Genomic DNA, 20,297 nt, shown 5'->3' on the forward strand with positions numbered 1-20,297 from the left:
ACAGGCACAGAAAAACTCTGAAGATGTCAAGTCACATTTATTGGGAAAACCCAGGATCTGTCGGGGGCCACTTCTCCTCAGGCCATCGAATACCTACCCACCTACCTACCTACCCACCTACCCACCCACCTACCTACCCACCTACCTACCCACCCACCTACCTACCCACCTACCTACCCACCTACCTACCGGTGGGTGGGTAGGTAGGTAGGTGGGTGGGTGGGTCGGTTGGGTAGGTGGGTGGGTAGGTGGGTGGGTCGGTGGGTAGGTGGGTGGGTGGTTAGGTAGGTGGGTGGGTGGTTCGGTGGGTAGGTAGGTAGGTGGGTGGGTAGGTAGGTGGGTGGGTAGGTAGGTGGGTAGGTAGGTGGGTGGGTCGGTGGGTAGGTGGGTGGGTGGTTAGGTGGGTGGGTAGGTAGGTGGGTGGGTAGGTAGGTGGGTGGGTAGGTAGGTGGGTGGGTAGGTGGGTAGGTAGGTGGGTGGGTCGGTGGGTAGGTGGGTGGGTGGTTAGGTAGGTGGGTAGGTAGGTGGGTGGGTAGGTGGGTGGGTAGGTAGATGGGTAGGTGGGCGGGTCGGTGGGTAGGTGGGTAGGTGGGTGGGTAGGTAGGTGGGTGGGTAGGTGGGTGGGTAGGTAGATGGGTAGGTGGGCGGGTCGGTGGGTAGGTGGGTAGGTAGGTGGGTAGGTAGGTGGGTGGGTAGGTAGGTGGGTAGGTGGGTGGGTAGGTAGGTGGGTAGGTGGGTGGGTAGGTGGGTAGGTAGGTGGGTAGGTAGGTGGGTGGGTAGGTAGGTAGGTGGGTAGGTGGGTAGGTAGGTGGGTGGGTAGGTAGGTAGGTGGGTAGGTGGGTAGGTAGGTGGGTGGGTAGGTAGGTGGGTAGGTGGGTGGGTCGGTGGGTAGGTGGGTGGGTGGGTGGGTAGGTAGGTGGGTAGGTGGGTAGGTAGGTGGGTAGGTAGGTGGGTAGGTGGGTGGGTAGGTAGGTGGGTAGGTAGGTGGGTAGGTGGGTAGGTAGGTGGGTCGGTGGGTAGGTGGGTGGGTGGGTGGGTAGGTAGGTGGGTAGGTGGGTAGGTGGGTGGGTAGGTAGGTGGGTAGGTGGGTGGGTAGGTAGGTGGGTAGGTAGGTGGGTGGGTAGGTAGGTAGGTGGGTAGGTGGGTAGGTAGGTGGGTCGGTGGGTAGGTGGGTGGGTGGGTGGGTAGGTAGGTGGGTAGGTGGGTGGGTAGGTAGGTGGGTAGGTGGGTGGGTAGGTAGGTGGGTAGGTGGGTAGGTAGGTGGGTGGGTAGGTAGGTAGGTGGGTAGGTGGGTAGGTAGGTGGGTCGGTGGGTAGGTGGGTAGGTGGGTGGGTCGGTGGGTAGGTGGGTGGGTGGTTAGGTAGGTGGGTGGGTAGGTAGGTGGGTGGGTAGGTGGGTAGGTAGGTGGGTGGGTAGGTGGGTAGGTAGGTAGGTGGGTAGGTATTCGATGGCCTGAGGAGAAGTGGCCCCCGACAGATCCTGGGTTTTCCCAATAAATGTGACTTGACATCTTCAGAGTTTTTCTGTGCCTGTTCGATGTCCGGCGCTTCCTTCCTACTGAACAGGTACTAATAAAGACAGTAACGTTAAAGACAAATACTGTTTGTTTCCATAGTGTGTTCAGTAGACTATTTGCACTAAATGAATGGTTAATGTTATTGTGTAATGAACAGAAACTGCTCTTTGTAAATAATTGGCATCTGTTTTGGGAGAGACCCAGGCCGTACCGCGCAGATGGACTCCACCCCAGCAGAATCGGAGCGGCTGTGCTGTCGGACAACATCTTTCCAACATCTGTATTGTGAAAAGCGCTATATAAATAAATGTGACTTGACTTGAAATTGTCTCAACATTACTGTGTATTAAAAGCCATTCTAAATAGGTGGGTTTGAAGTTTAGTTTTAATCAGCAATTGTGTGAATATCAGGGGGTAGCTTGTTCCAGAGTCTCGGAGCAGCAACTGCAAATGCCTGATCACCCCTTTGACCTTGGGACTTCCAAAACCATTTGTTTTGAAGACCATAACAACCGGCTGTGCTCACGCAGGGTTAACATCTCAGAGAAGTACTCTGGTCCGGGCCAAACCAAATCAAGCACAGAACTGAACTGTATGGTGGATCATGAGAAGAGAATGTAACAGTATTGATTACAGCATAAAGTCTGAGACCAATACAAAAAGAGTTAACTTCTTAGTTTTACATTTGATTAGTGGCCTACAGTGGAAACTTCATTTTTAGTTGCTCAAAATCTCTTTGTTTTACATTAAGCTGCTCAATTCGGTTTGAGCCGACATTATTTGTTATAAACTATGTCTAGAAGAAACATGTGGCAATTGATCCAAGGAAGTAGAGTTTTTTTTTAAAGAAAAACAATGCAAAATTCAATTCCTGTCTCTGAAAACAATCAAATAAAAGTGTTTCCTCTTCAGGGGTTTCCTCTCTGATGGTTACCTGAGTATTTTGAGGAAGCTCTTTTAATGAAACACACCAGTTTAATTGTTTAAATCTTGACTTTATTTGAAATAACATACACAACGGAGAGAAGACACATTATGAAGCAGTGCGGATGAGCATGTACACGTGTTTGTGACACACAGATCAGTACTTGCACTACATAGAAATTATTATTACTATTATTTTTACAGTATTGCCATACCCCTCCCCTTGGCATGTCTTGAGCGACTGATTTCCAATCAGCCTCAAGTCTCGGGAGGATTCAAACTATTTATCCGATTTGTAAAGAGTCCTCCTTATCCTTGACTTAAAAGCTTTTCCCTCAAACCGAGTCCTTTGCATTAAACGTTATAAGTTCCTGAGATCTTTCCATGGTATCATTGAGCCAAGTTTGGTCATTGTAGAAATACAACTCTGTTAAAATTTCACATCTTATAGGAAATGAAATCATCCACTGAAAAAAAAGGCAAAAAAAACGGAACGGAACGAACAAAGTAAAAGAGAAAAGTACATAATTACAGTTATTTCTGACTGGTGCAGCCCGTCTCCAAGTGGACCAATAAGATTACACAATTTGCTCTCTTCAAGCTCCTCCCCCAGGCAGACATGCTCACTAGCACCTCCAGCTCTGATTGGCTGTAAAATCCACCCATCAGGCCCCAGTCGGCCCAAGCTGAGAGAGTATGTCTTTGTTCCTCTCCCTTTTCTTTAAATTCACCCAGAGTCTTTTCTATCTTTCATCCTTTTCTAACAGTCTCCTCAGGTTTTTCTCATCATTCGGCGCGTTTGCCAGGCTTGGAACTTGTTGTACGCAGCCTGAAGCATTTCCTCCAGGTGGCCCGTTAGCTGTTGCAATCAGAAAAAACAAGGAATTACTTACGTAGTGCATTAGAATATTTATAAATCCCCTTAAAAAAATTATAGACACCGTAAACCTCAAATAACATACATTTTACACAGGGAAACACTTTTCGTGAGCACTTTTAAGGGTCACACTCGTAACTTTTCTTAATGATAGGAATGTACTATGTTGTGTTGCAAAAATATTAATTATTGAATATTTTGAGGGGATTTCATGGACAGTGTTCACTATAAACTATGCACCATTTATTTCTATATAATGTAATAAAATAGTCTTTATGCATTAGAAAAAAGACAATGTAAAAATATTTAGCTGGATTTCAACATTTCCCATTCATTTCCTACAACGATCACAAGTGTTACTATTATCTAAGACCATCTAGCATTGTCAAATCATCATATATTCATTTAAGAAGTGCCACACAAGGAGGGTTTTTACACACAATTATGGAAATTGCATTAATTATTCATGTGTACTCTAAGCAGTATTCAGAGAACCCATTACAGTAAATGGAGGGGGCGTGGCCTTACGTTAGTGCTCAAATACTGCCGTTGGATCTTCTCTTGAAAGGGGCGGAGCTTCGTCAATTGGAATCTCTCCAGGTTAGATTTCATCTTCACCACCTGTATGCAGAAGGGAGCGACAGATAAAACAAATAATGTTGCGAAAAAACAATACAAGTACAAAAATACACTAAGGCGTTCGATTAATTAGTTTTTAGAAAAATATAAAAAGCCTTTTTTTTGATGGCTTGAATTAATCGAGTGCGTTAAATTGTTTTTCCAATGAGTGGAACCATCCCAACACCCAAAGAGCACAGAGATACTGAAAGTGCAGCACTTTCTACTTTCCTTCTATTAATGAAAATATACTTTTTATTTGGAAATATTTTAATTTGAAGCAATTGCAGGTGTGCTGCATGACCTTCTCCTCCAGGAAAGGAGTGCTGACGGGAAAACAGGACCAGAAGTGTCGGAGCAGCTCTCCAGCGGCCGTGTACAAGTGCTTCAGCTCGCCCTGAACATCAGTGGGCACTAATTCTATATGAATAAACACAAAGAAAAGAATAGATCAAGTTAATGGACAGTAATGAGACCTCACACTGAAGTCTCAGCTGAGGCGGGTGCGTTTAATATTATTATTATAATGGGATGAATAGACAGTGCGAGGTCAAACACTGACGGTTAATGGTCTGTTGGCCTCCGCCCAGCATCAGAACTCCTCCAGGTGACAGCGCCGTGATGGCGGAGCTCGCTGCACTGCTGGACATCACCTAAAACAGGCCAGAAAATAAAACACAGTCTAGAATGCAAGCCTCGAGATCCACGTCGACCTCTCACTGGTGTACCTGCGTCAGGCGGGGTTTATAGTTCCTCATCTCCTGCTGGATAATGCTGACGGAGTTGATAATGTCCTGACTGGTGGTGTAATGCTGCGACTGCAGCGGAGTCGGGCCGTGGGAATATCTTACAGGAACAAACACATTAAACAAAAAGACTTAATATGAAGATCTGTAGATTATCTAAACATCTACACGGATTATGGCAGATGCTGAATAAAGACGCTGGGTGTTTACCTGTCTGATTTCTTCAGGTTCAGAGCGATGGTCTTACGCACACTCTCACCCTGAAGGTCATCATATTCTATGGCTTCCTGTAATTTCACCTGAAGAGACACAAAAAACATGAGAATCTAGCGTTATTCATGTTTAAAAAAAAAAAGAAAAACGGATTAAATACTAACATTTCATTAACAATTATATATATATATATTTATTTTTAAATTAAATGTTTCAAAATGTGGATAATTATCAAAAGTCATTATTGTTAGAAATTAAATTTTTTTTAAATTATGGCTTAAAAGTAAGGGGTCGAAACCATAAACTGAGACATATGATTGTCTCATATGACATAAAAAAATGTAATTATTACAAAAACACGACTTCTGAGATTTAAAATCTTTTCTTTGTATATATATAACTATGAGAAAGCAATAATTATGATAAAAAGTTGAAACTTTGACAAAAAGTTATAATTATGACAATAACTCTTCATGCAGAAATTATGACTTCTCTCATAAATATGATTCACCTAAGCATAATTTTCAAAAATATGGATAATTATAAAAATGCATTTACTATTATATAGCCCATTTTGCAAGATGTAAACAACACTGGTCCAGAAACACTTCCTGTTTCAGTTTGTAGCTGTTTTCTTTATTTTACACGCAAAGAAAACATCTTAAAAATGTTTGTTTAACTTTTTGATTCAGTTTTATATGTTCTGTTGGTTGTATTTTATCCCAGCTTTTATGTAGTGTTAAAAAACTGAAACAGGAAGTGCTTCTGGACCAGTGTTGTTTACATCTTGCAAAATGGTCGTATTTATAAAGCTACATTTTGCTACATCTGTGTCGTGCCTGACAACATCCATAAATCCCTGTAATGCACAACCTCGAGTCGAGTGGCGTTTCACCTTTTTGAGTGGCGGCTGAAAGAAATCTGAATCTCTGGAGTTCCCATCAGTGCTGCTGGTCTCACTGGCTTGATCACTGGGAGCATCCCTATATAACACACACACACACACAGCATATTAAACACATGCAAACACATGCAAACACGCACACTCGCTGCTGAGTCGCTTACGCTCTGCGAAGGCCGGCTGCCAGCACCATGGCACTGTGGTGGTTAAAGCGTTTGATTATGGCGGAGTTGCTGTTTTCTCTCAGTGATTTGTTTGAGGTGTTTGATGAAGTGGGAACTTTAGCTGTGCCGTAACCCTTCAGAGAAACACAGAGAGAACCAGTTTCACCAAACAATCCTACATGGAGAGGAACTGCCATTTAAAGTCCAACGCCACTCACCTCATCTAATGTCTTATCCTCGAGTGAGAGCAGATCCACCATTGGGTTCTTCACTCCTTGGTTCACCATAGATTTCTGACCTGAAAAATGTGAATAAACAAACTCAGACGCAGAAGAGCCATGTAACACGCTCAGATGATGTCACCAGTCCAAGGGAGATGCCTGCATATCAGATCTCAAAACAGGTACAGTACCCTTCTCGTCCTGTTTGGCACACTCGGAGAAGATGTCCTGCTGGCCCGTGCTGATCCGGTCCCTGTGGAAGTAATGGGACTGAAAGAAGCGCGTCCAGAACTCCTTCTCCGTCATGTTGTGAGGAACGTTCTCAGCGTATTTCTGCTTGACTGCGATCAAAGACAGACAGAAAAGGGTCATATTCGACACTTTCATAGCATTTTATTTGTCCCTAAAGTCTCAAAACAGCTATAAATTCTGTAAATGAAGAGTTCAGATGCAAAAGCCTCTAAATGCCATTTGAAATTTTCTTCTAAAATGACCATTTTTATCAAGCTTGTATATTTAAGTTCAGTAATTTCACTTAAATGACAATTAATAGGTAATCTTCATTGCCATTTAAGTGAAATTACTGAACTTAAATATACAAGCTTGATAAAAATGATCATTTTAGAAGAAAATTTAAATGGCACTTAGAGGCTTTTGCATCTGAACTCTTCAAATGTAAATGATAACCCCTTAACTGTCACCGTCAGTACCGGGACGCCTAAATTTACTTCACTATATTTCTATTAAATCCTAATCTGATTATGACACATTATATATTGTTGGAAAGGTCTAAGACTTCTAAATAAATATTCGACCCCTGTTTTGTGTTACAAATTATGTAGGAAGAGTAATTGATGAATTTATGACAAGAGTGCACCAAAAAACAAATCTGGATCATAACAGGAGGTCTGACCTTTGCCACAAAAAGTTGATGCACCCACTTTTAATCATTGAAACTTCTGTTTATGCTAAAAGTTCATAATAAAACATATAATCTAGTATTTTTCAATAAAAAATAAAAAAATAGAGTATAACATTATCCTCTAAAAATTATAATATATAATAATGGTTGAGGAGATTCTCCTCTCTATGTAAAGCGCTTTGAGTGCAGAGAAAAGCGCTATATAAATGTAATGAATTATTATTATTATTATTACCTTTTTCACTTCCTCCTACGATAAATCGTCATTGTAGGAGGAAGCCAAAAATACATTTTCTGGCTTTTCTCAGTCTAGAAATCTCCAAATTCAAAACTAATTTCTAGATAAATGACCCATTTTATACACACATTCATCTTTCCAGAGGTGAAGTATCCCTTTAATCACATATCTCACCTGTAGGGTAAGTCCTGAAGATGGACTCGATGATGTCAGAGGTCAGATTGTACCGCAGGCCGTTGCATCCGTCTGTCTGTGGTCTGATGTCAGCCTGAAACCACGATCACATGATCATGAGGTAAATTTACACTGTAAATGCCCTCGTTAAATCACCATGATATCCATGGATTTCATATGGACTTGTAATTTTTAACAATTCAAAAATCTTTAATCAGCTTTCCTGTAGCTCAAACAGCGCTTGCAACACCAAGGTCATGGGTTCGATTCCCAGTGAAAGCCAGAGCTGGTAAGAATGTGAAATGCCAAATGCAGAAATGTAAAACATAAAACGTTAACCTCCTCCAAAACACATCTGTTCTCCTCATGACGTGTGGACTAAATATCCTCCACAATCTGGCATTCAAAGTCAATTTAGTTCACAACGCCCAACTTCCTACAACCCAATCAATTCCTACATTTTTTCTCATTCCGGATGCCATTTACCTTGGATGTATATCACAATAGGGAAGAAAGGACTATCGCAAATACGTTTAAACTCACTAGGAAGGCAGCAGAGATGCCCACTTCCTGTTGTTTGTTGTTGCCGAGGGAGTGCTCCACAGAATTCAGGCTCATCCGATTGGCCCAGAACTCCTCAGCGCTGATCACCTGACTCACCACTAAGTCCTTATAGAGCTGGAACAGAACAGGGTCTTCCTGCAACATCCTGAAACATAACGCATCAGCTGGAGGTCAACCAACACCGATTTGCTGGTGTTGTCATAGTGACACAATAATGAGATGCGAGCTAAACTTCACCTGTTCTTCTCCTCCAGCTCTTTATTGGCTTTCTTCTTGAACTTGGGCAGGAGCTGCTGTAGCAGTTCTTTGATGGCGTCTCTGTCCTTCAGTGCGGTGCTCTCATTGGCGAAATGAAAGGTGCTGCTTTCTCCAGTGTGCAGAACCAGCTGGAGCTGGATCTTCGCCTTTCCATCAGGACTGATCTTTTGACCTGCACAGGTATAGAAGAAAAAAAAGTCAACAAACAAATAAATATATATACACATTGATGAGGAAACACATTATGACCAGTCACAGGTGAAGAAAATATCATTGATCATCTCCTAACAAGTCCACATATAAAAGGGATAGTTGACGTTGAAATTAATTTTTGGTATGTTTTATCTTACCTCAAGGGCATCCAAGATATAGGTGTCTTTGTTTCCACAGCATTTTTTGATATTTTTAGGTCAAACCGTTCTTGTCTGTCAGTCATATAATGGAGGTCTATGGTCACCACCTCAAAGAGCAGCACAGAGAAGTCCAGATTAAACATGATTTAATGACTCGTAAATGGCCTAAGACACAAAACGAGCGGTTTGTGTGAGAAAACCAACAGTATTTATATCGTTTTTACCTCTTGTAACCACAGCCACGTCCAAGTGATCTGAGGGCGCTAGCAACAAGAGGTAAAAACGATATAAATACTGTTGGTTTTCTCACACAAACCGCTCGTTTCGTGTCTTAGGCCATCAATGTGTACTTACATTTACGAGTCATTAAATCATGTTTAATCTGGACTTCTCTGCGCATGCTCTTTGAGGTGGTGACCATAGACCTCCATTATATGACTGACAGACAAGAACGGTTTGACCTAAAAATATCAAAATTTAAAATACTGTGGAAATGAACACACCTACATCTTGGATGCCCTTGAGGTAAGATAAAACATACTAAAAATGTATTTCAAAGTGAACTATCCCTTTAAGATGCAGGAGAATTGGACATGAATAAAGATCTGAGGGATTTTAACAAAAGGCCAGATTGTTATGGCAAGTGTCTCTGAAACTGCAAGGATTATGTGTTTCTACCGGTAAGCCACGGGGTAAGTTCGGCTGGCTACAACATAATTTGAGTGAGCTCTTTAACCACAAACTACATTTCCATGCTAGCAGTGACTACTAAACATGAATCATGATTATGTCTCACTTGTGATTTCAACATTACCATATTTCATGACTGAACTTGAAAAGTTTATACACTGTTAAACATCGATTTCACTGCAAAGAAACATCTAAAATGGATTTCTATTAATCCATGCATAATGTTGGATTCGGTCCTGCAGAGTTTACCTCCAAGTTTGGTGACCCACACTAAACAAACCCAAATGAGGCTGAAATGTGGGTGTAACTCACAGCGGATGTCGGCATAAAGGTGGCTGACCGAAAAGCGGTCCTTCCCTTCTGGACCCCAGGCGATCCGCTCGGCCATCAGGTACAGAGTCCCGTCCTGCTTTCTCTGACGGACCCTCTTCACCACCAACAACACCTCCTCGGACAGAGACGCCATGGCTACACAAACAAAGGGACGTCCAATCCTCATTATTAATGCAGGACAGTCTATTATGTGAACATAAATTGAACTTCCTTATTAAAAATGGCTCATCACATAGTTTGTGGTTTGTGAAGGAAACAATGCACTCAAAAACTTGTGAAGAAGCTGCATTTAGCAGCTCTCAGTAAACAAAACATGCAGAAATTAGAGACAAAAGAGCCAATAATCAGATTCAAGACAGATATTAAATATCTATATCTGATATTAAGTCAGATATGACAACAGATTCAGATCAGACTCAGAGTAGAAATCGAGTCAGATATGACAGATTCAGATTAATCCGATATTAAATCAGATTCATATCAGATGGAGCTAACAGTACTAGCACATGTCACTTATTCTTCACAAAACCCTTTGTTAAAGTCAATTAATTAAGACTCATTCTCAGTATAGGCAGAAAACCAGAATCTAAACTAGTGTTTAGACACAACAAAACACATTTAAAAAGGTGAAGAATCTGAAATCTGCAACTGAAAGCTGAACTCACGCTCACTGCCGGTGACTTAGTTTAATTAACTGTTTTATTTCAATTTAATAAACCCTCACCTGGCGCTCCAAAGCAGCTGAAGCTGAAGCCTCAATATTGATCTTGTGGCAATCGAAGTGAAATCAGTGTTAATGTCAGTATTTGTGTTTTATTTACAGTCGTTACGGACGCCGTGAGTGACAGCAGCTCTCAGATCCGCCTTAGAAACAAAGTGAAGCGAGAAAGAGTGACGCGCTTCCTCATAATGGCGGCGAAACGGAATATACTTCAACATAAAAGTGCTGTACACGATTCCATTTTAATAATATAATATAATAGAACAGTAATAGAATATAACGGCAATAGAATGTAATATAATCATAGACTGCTAAAAAAAATAATATAGAACGCTCCGTATTACAATCATAAAACATATCGATTGTGTTTTTATTTAGAACACAACCTTTATTTTGACAGCGGACATCGCTCGTGTTCCGACTACTTTCCTTGTTGGTGCTGATGGGACGAAAATACAACTTTTACACATGAAAGCAAGTGACACTTCTTTCTTTGTGTTCATCACCAGAAGAATGAATTGGTTTGGTTTTGGTTTCAATGGCTTTAGTCAGATACGGCCGGCAGATGTAACCTGTAAAGTGAACACACCTGTCCTGATTTCAGATGTGTGTAGATCAGACTGTAGAGTAAGAGCCAGCTGGAGCTCCAGAGCGCATGTGCATCACTCAGACGGTAAGTGATACAAACATATTTTCTTAAATAGATGATTTTACTTTGCTTGGTTTTTCTACAATATTAGTCATATTTACTATACACTACCTAAGCTATGATAAAATAAAAGAACTGGTAACACTTTACTTTACAGTAAGGTCCATTAGTTAACTACCGTAGTTACCGTAGATACTTCTTTGGCATTTATATATCCAATTTAAACATTTACTAATACATTATTACAATCAAAGGTTGTATTAGTTAACATTAGTTAATGCACTGTGAACTAACATGAACAAACAATGAACAGCTGTATTTTTATTACTAACATTAACAAAGATTAATAAATACTGCAACAAATGTATTGCTCATTGTTAGTTAATAATTTTAACTAATGAACCTTATTATTTTGTATTAATATTTTAAAATGATTAATATTTTGTGCATAACATTTACATTTTCTGCATATCCTTTGCTCACATATACCGTATTATAATATATCTAACTACTTATCAGGTGGCAGTCATGTGTGTGTGTCAGGGTTCGGGTCCGGGTCATCAGAACAGGTGTGTGAAGACACTGTTCCAGAGAGTCGGGGGTGCGCAGACGCTCTCATCAGCGAAACACACCTGACGCTCAACTTCACAGACAGAGTGGAATGCTGGGAAATACAGAAGCCACAAAACAAGCTTGTGTGGAAGAGGGAGCAAGACCTCTCTGGCAATACCGGTAATATATAGATGTGCTCAGCCGAACACTCCCCCGTTTTTTCATATTAAAGGCTTAGTTCACCCAAAAATGTAAATTATGTAATTAATGACCAAGCCCGTTCATCTTCAGGACACAGTTTAAGATATTTTAGATTTAGTCTGATGCTTTCTGTCCCTTCATTGTAAATGTGTGTAAGGTATACTGTCCTTGTCCATAAACCGTACACATTTACAAAGAAAGCTCTCGGACTAAATCTAAAATATCTTAAACTGTGTTCTGAAGATGAACGGAGGTCTGACGGGCTTGTCATTAATGACATAATTTTAATTTTTGGGTGAACCAACCCTTTAAACAGGACAAACCGTCCCGCTGCCGTTGGTGCCAGGCGGGTACGTCATGCCCAGACCTCCTTTCTTCCGCGCGCTGTGCTCTGAGCTGTGTGTCGTGAGCCTGGCGTTGGGCACAGGACACGCGGTGCTGCTGACGTCAGCCGGGACTGTGTATTCCTGGGGATCTGGAAGGTACGAGGAAGATTGCCAGTATTAATCATTTAATTAACACTTTACAATACGGTTCCATTAGTTGACTACATTAGTTAACATGAGCTAACAATGCAAAATACTTCTAAAGCATTTATTAATCTTAGTTCATTTTAGTGTTTTATAGTATTTAATGTTAATATTATTATTTAATAGACCCTTGGCTAACATGAACTGTTATATTTTTATTTACTTATACTGTAACAATGCTCATTTTTTTCGTTAATGTGAGTTTATGCTTTAAGGAATGACTATATTGCCCAAACATATATATATATATATATATATATATATATATAAATTAGATTAATTGTAGATCTAATCTGGATTTATTGGTGAGTCTCACAAAACCTGTCAAGAACATATCTGTGTCATTTTTCAAATTTTTCAAATATAAATTTAAGCATATTTAGAAAAATATTCATGGCAATTTACCCACTGGTGCTGTTTTTTTTTTTTTTTTTTTTTTTTTTTAATTTATCTCAACCTCAAATTTGGAAACCAGCTTGTTTAGATTTATTTATATATTTAGATTATATATATATATATATATATATATATATATATATATATATATATATATTTATTAGCTTTGGTTCCCTCTAATATAAATGTCTTTTTTAAGTTCACTTTTTTACTTTTTGCCAAGTGTCTTTATGACGGTTAGTTTATGGCAGTTTATGTTGGAAATTTCATTTATTTACAGGTAATAAATGGATTATAAGTATTGCATACATATGATTGGGCACCATAAAAACCCTTAAAATACAAAATATTGAATTAAAAACATTATCGAACTAAAATATAGTACATTCATTTCAATTTGGTTATTAAAAAAAAGCTAATATAAATATTAGATGAAAAACTTAAAAAAAAAAACTTAAATAGAAAAATTGCCATTGCAACTAATTGAAATAAAATTAGTTTCGATTTAAGTAATACAATTGCGAAAAATTTTAGTTAAACAAAAATATAAAAAACAAAAATAAAATTATTAAAAATACTAAAATTTAAATAAAAAGCAAAATTCTAAAAATAAAAGCTAATTCTACATTTTAATAGATACTATAATAGTTCATAAATATTGATAAAATAGCACAAAATATGAAAAAAAATATTATTTAGTATTTGTTGTACCACCTCTAATTTATACAAAAAAATTTATTTAAAAAATGTATACAAAAAAAATGTTGTATTACAAAAAAAGGCCTTTTCGAGACTACATCATTTTAAGCATTATTTATTTTGTTTGGTGTAAAACGTGCTCGATGTAGTTCGCATGATGAATGTTTTTAAGATGGTGTGTTGTTTTGGCAGTCACGGTCAGCTGGGTCACGGCGCGCTGGCGTCGCAGGACGAGCCTCAGGTCGTGGAGGCGCTGTGGGGCGTCCCGATGCGAGCAGTGTCCGCTGGGAGCTGGCACTCCGCTTCTGTCAGCAGTGAGACTATCACACTCACACTCCCCATCAAATCCAGACGTTTGCTTGCTCTCTGTGAGCATACTGTAAACACACTGCTAAAAATGGCTTGTTTTCAGTCTAAATATCGATAAAATTCTTATCGATAATATCGATAAAAATATCGATAAAATTCTAAATAATAAAAATTCTTAAATCAAGCATTTACTGAAGTAGTAAAATGCCATAAGATGTTATGTCCTGTTTTATGGGGAAATGGGGTAAGAAAAATGATCTTAATTCAACTGGAAGCAATATGTATATATTTTTTTTTACCCTGTTGGCAGATGATTTTACTTGTTTTAGGCAAAAACTCGACTTAATATCTTATGTTATCTTACTCATCTAGTAAATGCAATTTGATTTAAGAATTTTGAGATTGGAATCAAGACAAAAATACTAAGTACGGATATAAATTTTTGCAGTGGACTCAAAATTATTATTATTTTTTATTTATTTATTTATTGAATAAAAAAATAAATAAAATGGCAGTGATTATCTTAAATCGTAAAAATTTTTAAAGGGAGTGAAACAGTGTTTAATTGTATTATTTGGTTAATTATGTGTTTTTAAAGGGATACTTCATGTCTCGAAAGATGAATGTGTATTTAAAATGGGTCATTTATGTAGAAGAAATGACATTATTTTTGAATTTCGGAGCTTTCGAGACTGATAATAAAGCCAGAAAATATATTTTTGGCTTATGTGGATGAAAGACATCAACTCCCAGAATGCACTTGCTTCGCTGCCCTAGGAGGCCACACCTACCGGTAACAGAGCGTTGTAGTTAAACAACAAGTCTAGGCTACTAGTGAGTCTCCGTGATGAGTCTGCCTGAAAATGTGTTTCGAGATCGCCCAAAATGTCCGGGATTGGGCTTTTGCGTTCTACAGTCGCCATTCATTATGTAGCTTCCAAAAAAAGACACTATGTGTTCATTCTGTGAGTGAGATCGCCCTCTATGGGCGGGTAGTCTGACTGTAGTCTTTAGCCTCTGGACAAAACATCCATATTAATTGGTAATTCGAAATTACTACAGGTTTTCTACTAACACAAAGCTTAATGATAAATCCTGAAGTATCCCTTTAAGCATAAATGTGAAAGTATCTATGTCACCGCTCTGTGACAAACAGCATGGACAATAAAGTTCAACTCAACTCTACTGACTGTTCATCTGAAATCGGTCTGAAATAAATGTTTATTGTGTTTAGCTGGCGGGGACCTGTATATCTGGGGCTGGAATGAGAGCGGGCAGCTCGGTCTGCCATCTAGAGGCCTGGAGGAGGAAAAACACAGAGCAAAAAGCGATGGTAAAAGGACTAAAACTAAAAATATGACTTTACATATGAATGTTTACTCAGGGCTGCCAACTCTCACGCATCCATTTTTTGGATTAGAGCGGTAAACAAACTTCTGTCAGTGTTATTCAAACAATAAATAGCGTTTTGCCGAACCTCAGTTCAACCGATCATCTCTTCCTCTAGCATGAAATAAATAGGGATGGAATTTTTATAAAATAGGAATTTTTAATGTTATTGTTATCAGCCCGATAAGAAAATATATTAAAGCGGAGAAATAATGTATTATGTCCTTCAGCTGAGACACTTCAGATGCGACTGTTCAACGTGATGGTTTTAAATTGGTTGAAATATGAGTGAAATCTGTTTGTGTTTAGGAAACACTGTCCAGACCGTAAATAAAGATGAAAAGGACCACGCCGATACGTTCATCTCAATTCAAGCGTTCCCTGCTCTAGTGGACGTCCCTGATGTGTCGGAGATCAGCGGGATCAGCTGTGGGTCACGTCACACAGCCGCCGTCACAGGTGACGTCACCGGGAGCGTGAACTGGACTCGAGGATGGACATGAAATATCATGACTTTATTATTTTCTTGTTTCTTTGTAGGTACAGGGGATCTGTACACCTGGGGATGGGGTAAGACTTCGCTTGTTTTATTTTTTATTAAATGTAAATTAACGTAAATAGACTGACTGATTTAAGATTTTTTTAATGTTTTTAAAGAAGTCTCACCAAGGCTGCATTTGCTACAAAAATACAATAATGAAATATTTTTCACAAATATATATTTTTTTAGTTGTAATATGTTAAAATGTAATTTATTCCTGTGATCAAAGCTGTCATTACTCCAGTCTTCAGTGTCACATGACCCTTCAGAAATCACTCTAATATGATGATTTGCTGCTCAAGAAAGTTTTATTATTTATTATCAATGTTGAAAACAAGTTGTGCTGCTTCATGAGTTGATGGCTGTGATTTCTGTTTGTTTTTATAACCCTTCAAGTATGATTAAACCAACAACATATAAATATGAAGGAAAAACATGGTTATGACAACGGCAAAAACTTGGTTATGGTATTTATTATTTGGCAAAAATGGCAGTTAGTTTTATTTTACTATGTAAAAATGCACTTAAAAAAGCCCACAAAAAGCTCACACTGACCACAACATAATCAGTAATTAATATTTTTTGGCTCTCTCTTGTTTTTGACGTGTTCATAATTTCTTTGCATGACATGCTGGTCAAAAACTATGTCTCCTCAATTTAAGATATTTTATGGTGTTATTACAAATAAATCAATTCACTAATACACAATATGTTTACAAAATCACCTTTTTTTATTATATTTAAATGAAGGGTGAAGATTTCAATTTTCAGAAAGAGTGTATTATTTCAAATAGAATCTCTTGTAACACATCATAAATGTCTTTACTGTCACTTTTGAGTCCTTGCTCGCTGAATAAACCTTCTGATTGGTTGAGAAGGTTTTGTTTCAAAAGTTTTTTGTTTTTTTCCCAAAAGGTTTTGTTCCAATTGTTGTTTCAAAAGTGCTAAAAGTTGCCTTTCCTCCGTCTGTCACATTATTAGGTCATTATGGACAGCTGGGACACTGCAGTGAAGACAGCACAGATGAGCCGACGCTGGTGGATTATTTCCCTACGCACAGCATGTGTGTTCAGGACGTTGTCTGTGGGTTATGGAACACGTTTGTGTCCGCTGTGCCGAAAGAACAATCTCCGTCCTGACAGAAACGGACCCATTTCATACCAGGATGTCAAAGTTGCAGTATTAAGAGTTTATTAAATTAGGTACAAATATATGATGTAAAATACAGGATAGAAAGTAGAGTTAGTAAAAAATGTTTCAAACATATAAACAGTAGAAACATTAAACGAGAGAATACATTCACATGCTACATTATTGACAGATTAAAAGCTCAGGTGAAAAATCTGGACCGGAGAGAGACGCTTCCATTCGGTGGAAACTTCACAACACAATCTTGAATGAACTGCAAAAGAACATCGTCAATCAGTGAGGATCGGGACAACTGCGCCCTTATGAGTTCACAAGTCACAATTATCCTGTCATTTTGTTTAGGCAATTTCATATTTCTTTCTCACTTTTTTTCACTAACACAAAATGTAATAGATGTAAATGAAGTGTGTAACTGATGCTTTATGTATTTTATCATTCTCGTGCTGCAACAGAAAATGATGGGAAATTATATTGTATCATGTAAGCCAAATAAAATGTTTTGCGAAATGTTTAAAATTAACAAAAAAATTAAATAAATTAATAAAGCTATATATATATTTTTTTACTAATATAAGTGATAAAATCACGTAACATAATTACTAAAATAAAACTGAAAATATAAAATAATCAAATGTAAATATTAATAAATGCTATACACAGTACATAATTAATACTAAAATAAAAATATTTTATCACTTACTATCATATTATTTTTCAGCAATTATCTAAATAACACAAACTAAACTGGGCTGCGTTTCCCAAATCATAGTAACCCGACAATAATTTACACGACATCACTGTACTAAAAACGTTTTTCGTGTCCAAACGACAGCATTGTTAAAACGATCCCATACGGATTCGAAAACGATTAAAAATCGCTGTATTCTGCTGCCAGGCCACTAGATGGCGATCTCACTGTAAAGAAACACTATGCGTCTATAGAGACTAAACACGTTACACCGTTTTCACTAATTCACGTTTTTTGTATTTTACACGGAGCCAATAACATTACGATGTAAATGTACGGCCAAAATGTAGAAAGCGTTTTCATTTTTAGTGGAAAACTGTGTCGTGCAAAGTTGATTGTCGAAGTATTGCCACCGATGCTTTTGAGAAACGCAGCCCTGTACAATAAACGTTCAGAATTAAAACTTATTAAACTAAAGGCAGCAGCTGACCAATTTGTAAATAAAATACATTAAGCGAAATTCTCTCACCTGACAAAATCTGGAGATCTGGAGATGACGTGCTGAAATTCGGAGAGGTTCACCGTTCCATCTTTATCGATGTCCGACTCCTCCAGGATCTGCACGATTACATTTGTTCACGTTAGTAAAGTTAATCTGCCAGATGTCTTTCTCGTTGGTCATGTGTGTATTCACCGGACTCACGTTGCTTATGAGCTGCCTCATCTCCTCTACAGTGAGGCGAGTGTCGTCCGTCTCGCCCGTCAGGCAGTTCACCAGCTTCTCCAGATCTCGAGCATCAAGTGTGCCGTCATCGTCAAAGTCTGCGGCGAAACAGAATAATGTTCAAGAACTGCTGCTCGGTTCACACTTAGTTCGGTTCGCTTGGTCGGGACTTGATGCTGTACTGAACTGTGATGGGCAACATCACGACTATTACACCTTTTTACTGTTTTAATCCAACCAAACATGCCAAGTGTGAACACACCCTAAACCTCAATCTTTTCCATTTATTACCAAAGATCCGGAAGGCGTAATGGGACTTGATTTCCAGCGTTGCAGAATCGCTGAAGGCACTCAAGAGGTCCAGGAAATCCTCAAAGGACAAGCTGCCATCCCTCAAGTCACAGGTCGAGAAGACGTGACAAATCCTTTTCCGGAAGGGGTTCGACTGTGAAGGATCGAAACAACGATAACAGCATATATACAGTTGAATAGGCGAAGGATTATAAGAAATTAGAAAATGAACCCTATTTTAAGAAACATTATGGTTTCTAAATTGTGACCAGAGTACAGACTTTATCGTTTACCTTCAGTTCAGGAAGCGTGAGGATCTTCTCCATGGACACCCTGGAGCTGTACGGCCCATTTTCTCTGCCCTGGAGCTCAGAGAATCTTTTGTGTGCCCTAAACAAAGTATCAAATGATAATCAATGACAATAGTATCGTTACATTGAATGTCATTATCAAAGCAATGACATTCAAACACTTTTAAGTGTTAGTTAAGCATCCAAATAAGTTCAGAGCCACTTTCAATAACTTTACTGTATGTTCATGTAGTTTAGTTATCATCACAACACGTAAATTAATTCCTTGCTGTTAAAAAAATGACTTTACAAGGAATGCCAAAGCAAAATGTACCAGATGTGAAAATATTAATACAAATATATAAAATTATATAAGAATCAGGAACACTTTGTTACTACATGTACTTTAGTAAATTAGGCAAAATTACAAGTAACTAAACCTAAAATTAATCGTAACTCTATAGTAAGTACTTAGTTAATTAATATGAATATTTGAGTAAGTCCAATGTAACTACGTCACCTTAAAATAAAGTGCAACCAAAATCAGTTTTGGTTTTCAGTGACTGACAAAGTTAAAATATAAATATTAGGTGAAAAACTTAAATGAATATTAAAATGGTCTTGGCAGATGACTGGAATAAAATTACTAAAATAAATAAAATTGAATAGAAATATTAAAGATATACTTAAAATTGTAAAACAGTTTAGATATGAAAAAATTAAGTACATCATGACTTTACTTACAGTAAGATTTCTTGCTTGGTGAGAAATGTAAGCTCCTGTGTTACACAAAAAGGAGAAAATATAAACAAATAAAAGCAACTCCTCTCTATGAAAAATACATTTATGTTCATAAATAATAAATATATTGCATATGTCTGTCTCACCTGATACTCTGATAGAAGATCTTTCGGCAACTTACTCGCGGTTCCCCCCATTACCGCCTGCTTTTGTTCTGCACGAATAGTACTTTAGCTCTAAACTACAAAAAAAGTGGATTAAAGTTACTATTGTTTCATAAAAACCAAGACAACTGGCTGAAGTTTTGCTGTTTTTAGCCAACAGGCTAAACAAACTTTGGTCGAAAGGCTCTACGCTTCCGCTTCCTGGATGACGTCAGTTGCTATGGAAACAGATTTGGCGTTCAAAGACCACAATGGATTTTTCTCTTATCTTCTTTTAGATGGGATTTTTTTTTATTACAAGGAAATAATGTTTAGTTGTAATAAAAATACCTTCTGCACATATAACTATGTTTTTATGTGGAGGATGACTGTGTGATTGTCAGTAATTAGGGAACTAACAGATTTGAACTTTACCCTATACTACATGTTTAACGTTACAGTGTTATTATAACAAGCAGTGAATAATACTGATGATCAACGTGTATTTAATACATATTAATTTCCTGGAGAATCTGATTACACCTTGTTATTGTATGTTAGTTCTAATGTGT

The 20,297-nt window shown here is 38.2% G+C and overlaps 3 protein-coding genes across 3 annotated transcripts; 1 reads left to right on the forward strand and 2 right to left on the reverse strand.

The window, feature by feature from the left end:
- Window positions 1-2,490: 2,490 nt before the first annotated feature.
- gtf2h1 (general transcription factor IIH, polypeptide 1) lies at window positions 2,491-10,589 on the reverse strand. The gene is made up of 15 exons (XM_039662435.2): window positions 10,437-10,589; window positions 9,692-9,847; window positions 8,316-8,508; window positions 8,058-8,223; window positions 7,515-7,608; window positions 6,372-6,521; window positions 6,178-6,257; window positions 5,960-6,093; window positions 5,790-5,877; window positions 4,892-4,980; window positions 4,664-4,781; window positions 4,498-4,588; window positions 4,240-4,355; window positions 3,846-3,938; window positions 2,491-3,299 (listed from the first exon to the last, which is right to left on the reverse strand). The coding sequence occupies exons 2-15, from the start codon at window positions 9,843-9,845 to the stop codon at window positions 3,213-3,215; spliced, it is 1,653 nt and encodes a 550-aa protein (XP_039518369.2). The 5' UTR covers window positions 9,846-9,847; window positions 10,437-10,589; the 3' UTR covers window positions 2,491-3,212.
- A 234-nt stretch (window positions 10,590-10,823) lies between these two features.
- rccd1 (RCC1 domain containing 1) lies at window positions 10,824-17,027 on the forward strand. Its single transcript, XM_039662425.2, has 8 exons — window positions 10,824-11,106; window positions 11,602-11,814; window positions 12,152-12,317; window positions 13,653-13,774; window positions 15,004-15,102; window positions 15,468-15,617; window positions 15,699-15,728; window positions 16,681-17,027. The coding sequence occupies exons 1-8, from the start codon at window positions 10,902-10,904 to the stop codon at window positions 16,836-16,838; spliced, it is 1,143 nt and encodes a 380-aa protein (XP_039518359.2). The 5' UTR covers window positions 10,824-10,901; the 3' UTR covers window positions 16,839-17,027.
- Window positions 16,868-19,927, reverse strand: cib1 (calcium and integrin binding 1 (calmyrin)). The gene is made up of 7 exons (XM_039662426.2): window positions 19,729-19,927; window positions 19,586-19,620; window positions 18,845-18,941; window positions 18,552-18,705; window positions 18,240-18,358; window positions 18,066-18,154; window positions 16,868-17,101 (listed from the first exon to the last, which is right to left on the reverse strand). Exons 1-7 carry the CDS (start codon window positions 19,777-19,779, stop codon window positions 17,080-17,082), a joined length of 567 nt encoding a protein of 188 aa, XP_039518360.1. The 5' UTR covers window positions 19,780-19,927; the 3' UTR covers window positions 16,868-17,079.
- Window positions 19,928-20,297: the final 370 nt, after the last annotated feature.

This window comes from Pimephales promelas, chromosome 25 (genome assembly GCF_988280905.1).
Source record: "Pimephales promelas chromosome 25, fPimPro1.hap1.1, whole genome shotgun sequence".
Lineage (NCBI taxonomy): Eukaryota > Metazoa > Chordata > Actinopteri > Cypriniformes > Leuciscidae > Pimephales > Pimephales promelas.

Coding starts and splice junctions, on each gene's coding strand:
- gtf2h1 (XM_039662435.2), bottom strand. CDS start 9,845: ATGGCGTCTCTGTCCGAGGAGGTGTTGTTGGTGGTGAAGAGGGTCCGT. Junction 8,509..9,691: donor CCTTTATGCCGACATCCGCT/GTGAGTTACACC, acceptor ATACCTGTGCAG/GTCAAAAGATCAGTCCTGAT. Junction 8,224..8,315: donor GAGCTGGAGGAGAAGAACAG/GTGAAGTTTAGC, acceptor GTTATGTTTCAG/GATGTTGCAGGAAGACCCTG.
- rccd1 (XM_039662425.2), top strand. CDS start 10,902: ATGAAAGCAAGTGACACTTCTTTCTTTGTGTTCATCACCAGAAGAATG. Junction 11,107..11,601: donor GCATGTGCATCACTCAGACG/GTAAGTGATACA, acceptor ACTACTTATCAG/GTGGCAGTCATGTGTGTGTG. Junction 15,618..15,698: donor TCACACAGCCGCCGTCACAG/GTGACGTCACCG, acceptor GTTTCTTTGTAG/GTACAGGGGATCTGTACACC.
- cib1 (XM_039662426.2), bottom strand. CDS start 19,779: ATGGGGGGAACCGCGAGTAAGTTGCCGAAAGATCTTCTATCAGAGTAT. Junction 19,621..19,728: donor ATCTTCTATCAGAGTATCAG/GTGAGACAGACA, acceptor TGTGTAACACAG/GAGCTTACATTTCTCACCAA. Junction 17,102..18,065: donor AGATCTCCAGATTTTGTCAG/GTGAGAGAATTT, acceptor GTTCTTTTGCAG/TTCATTCAAGATTGTGTTGT.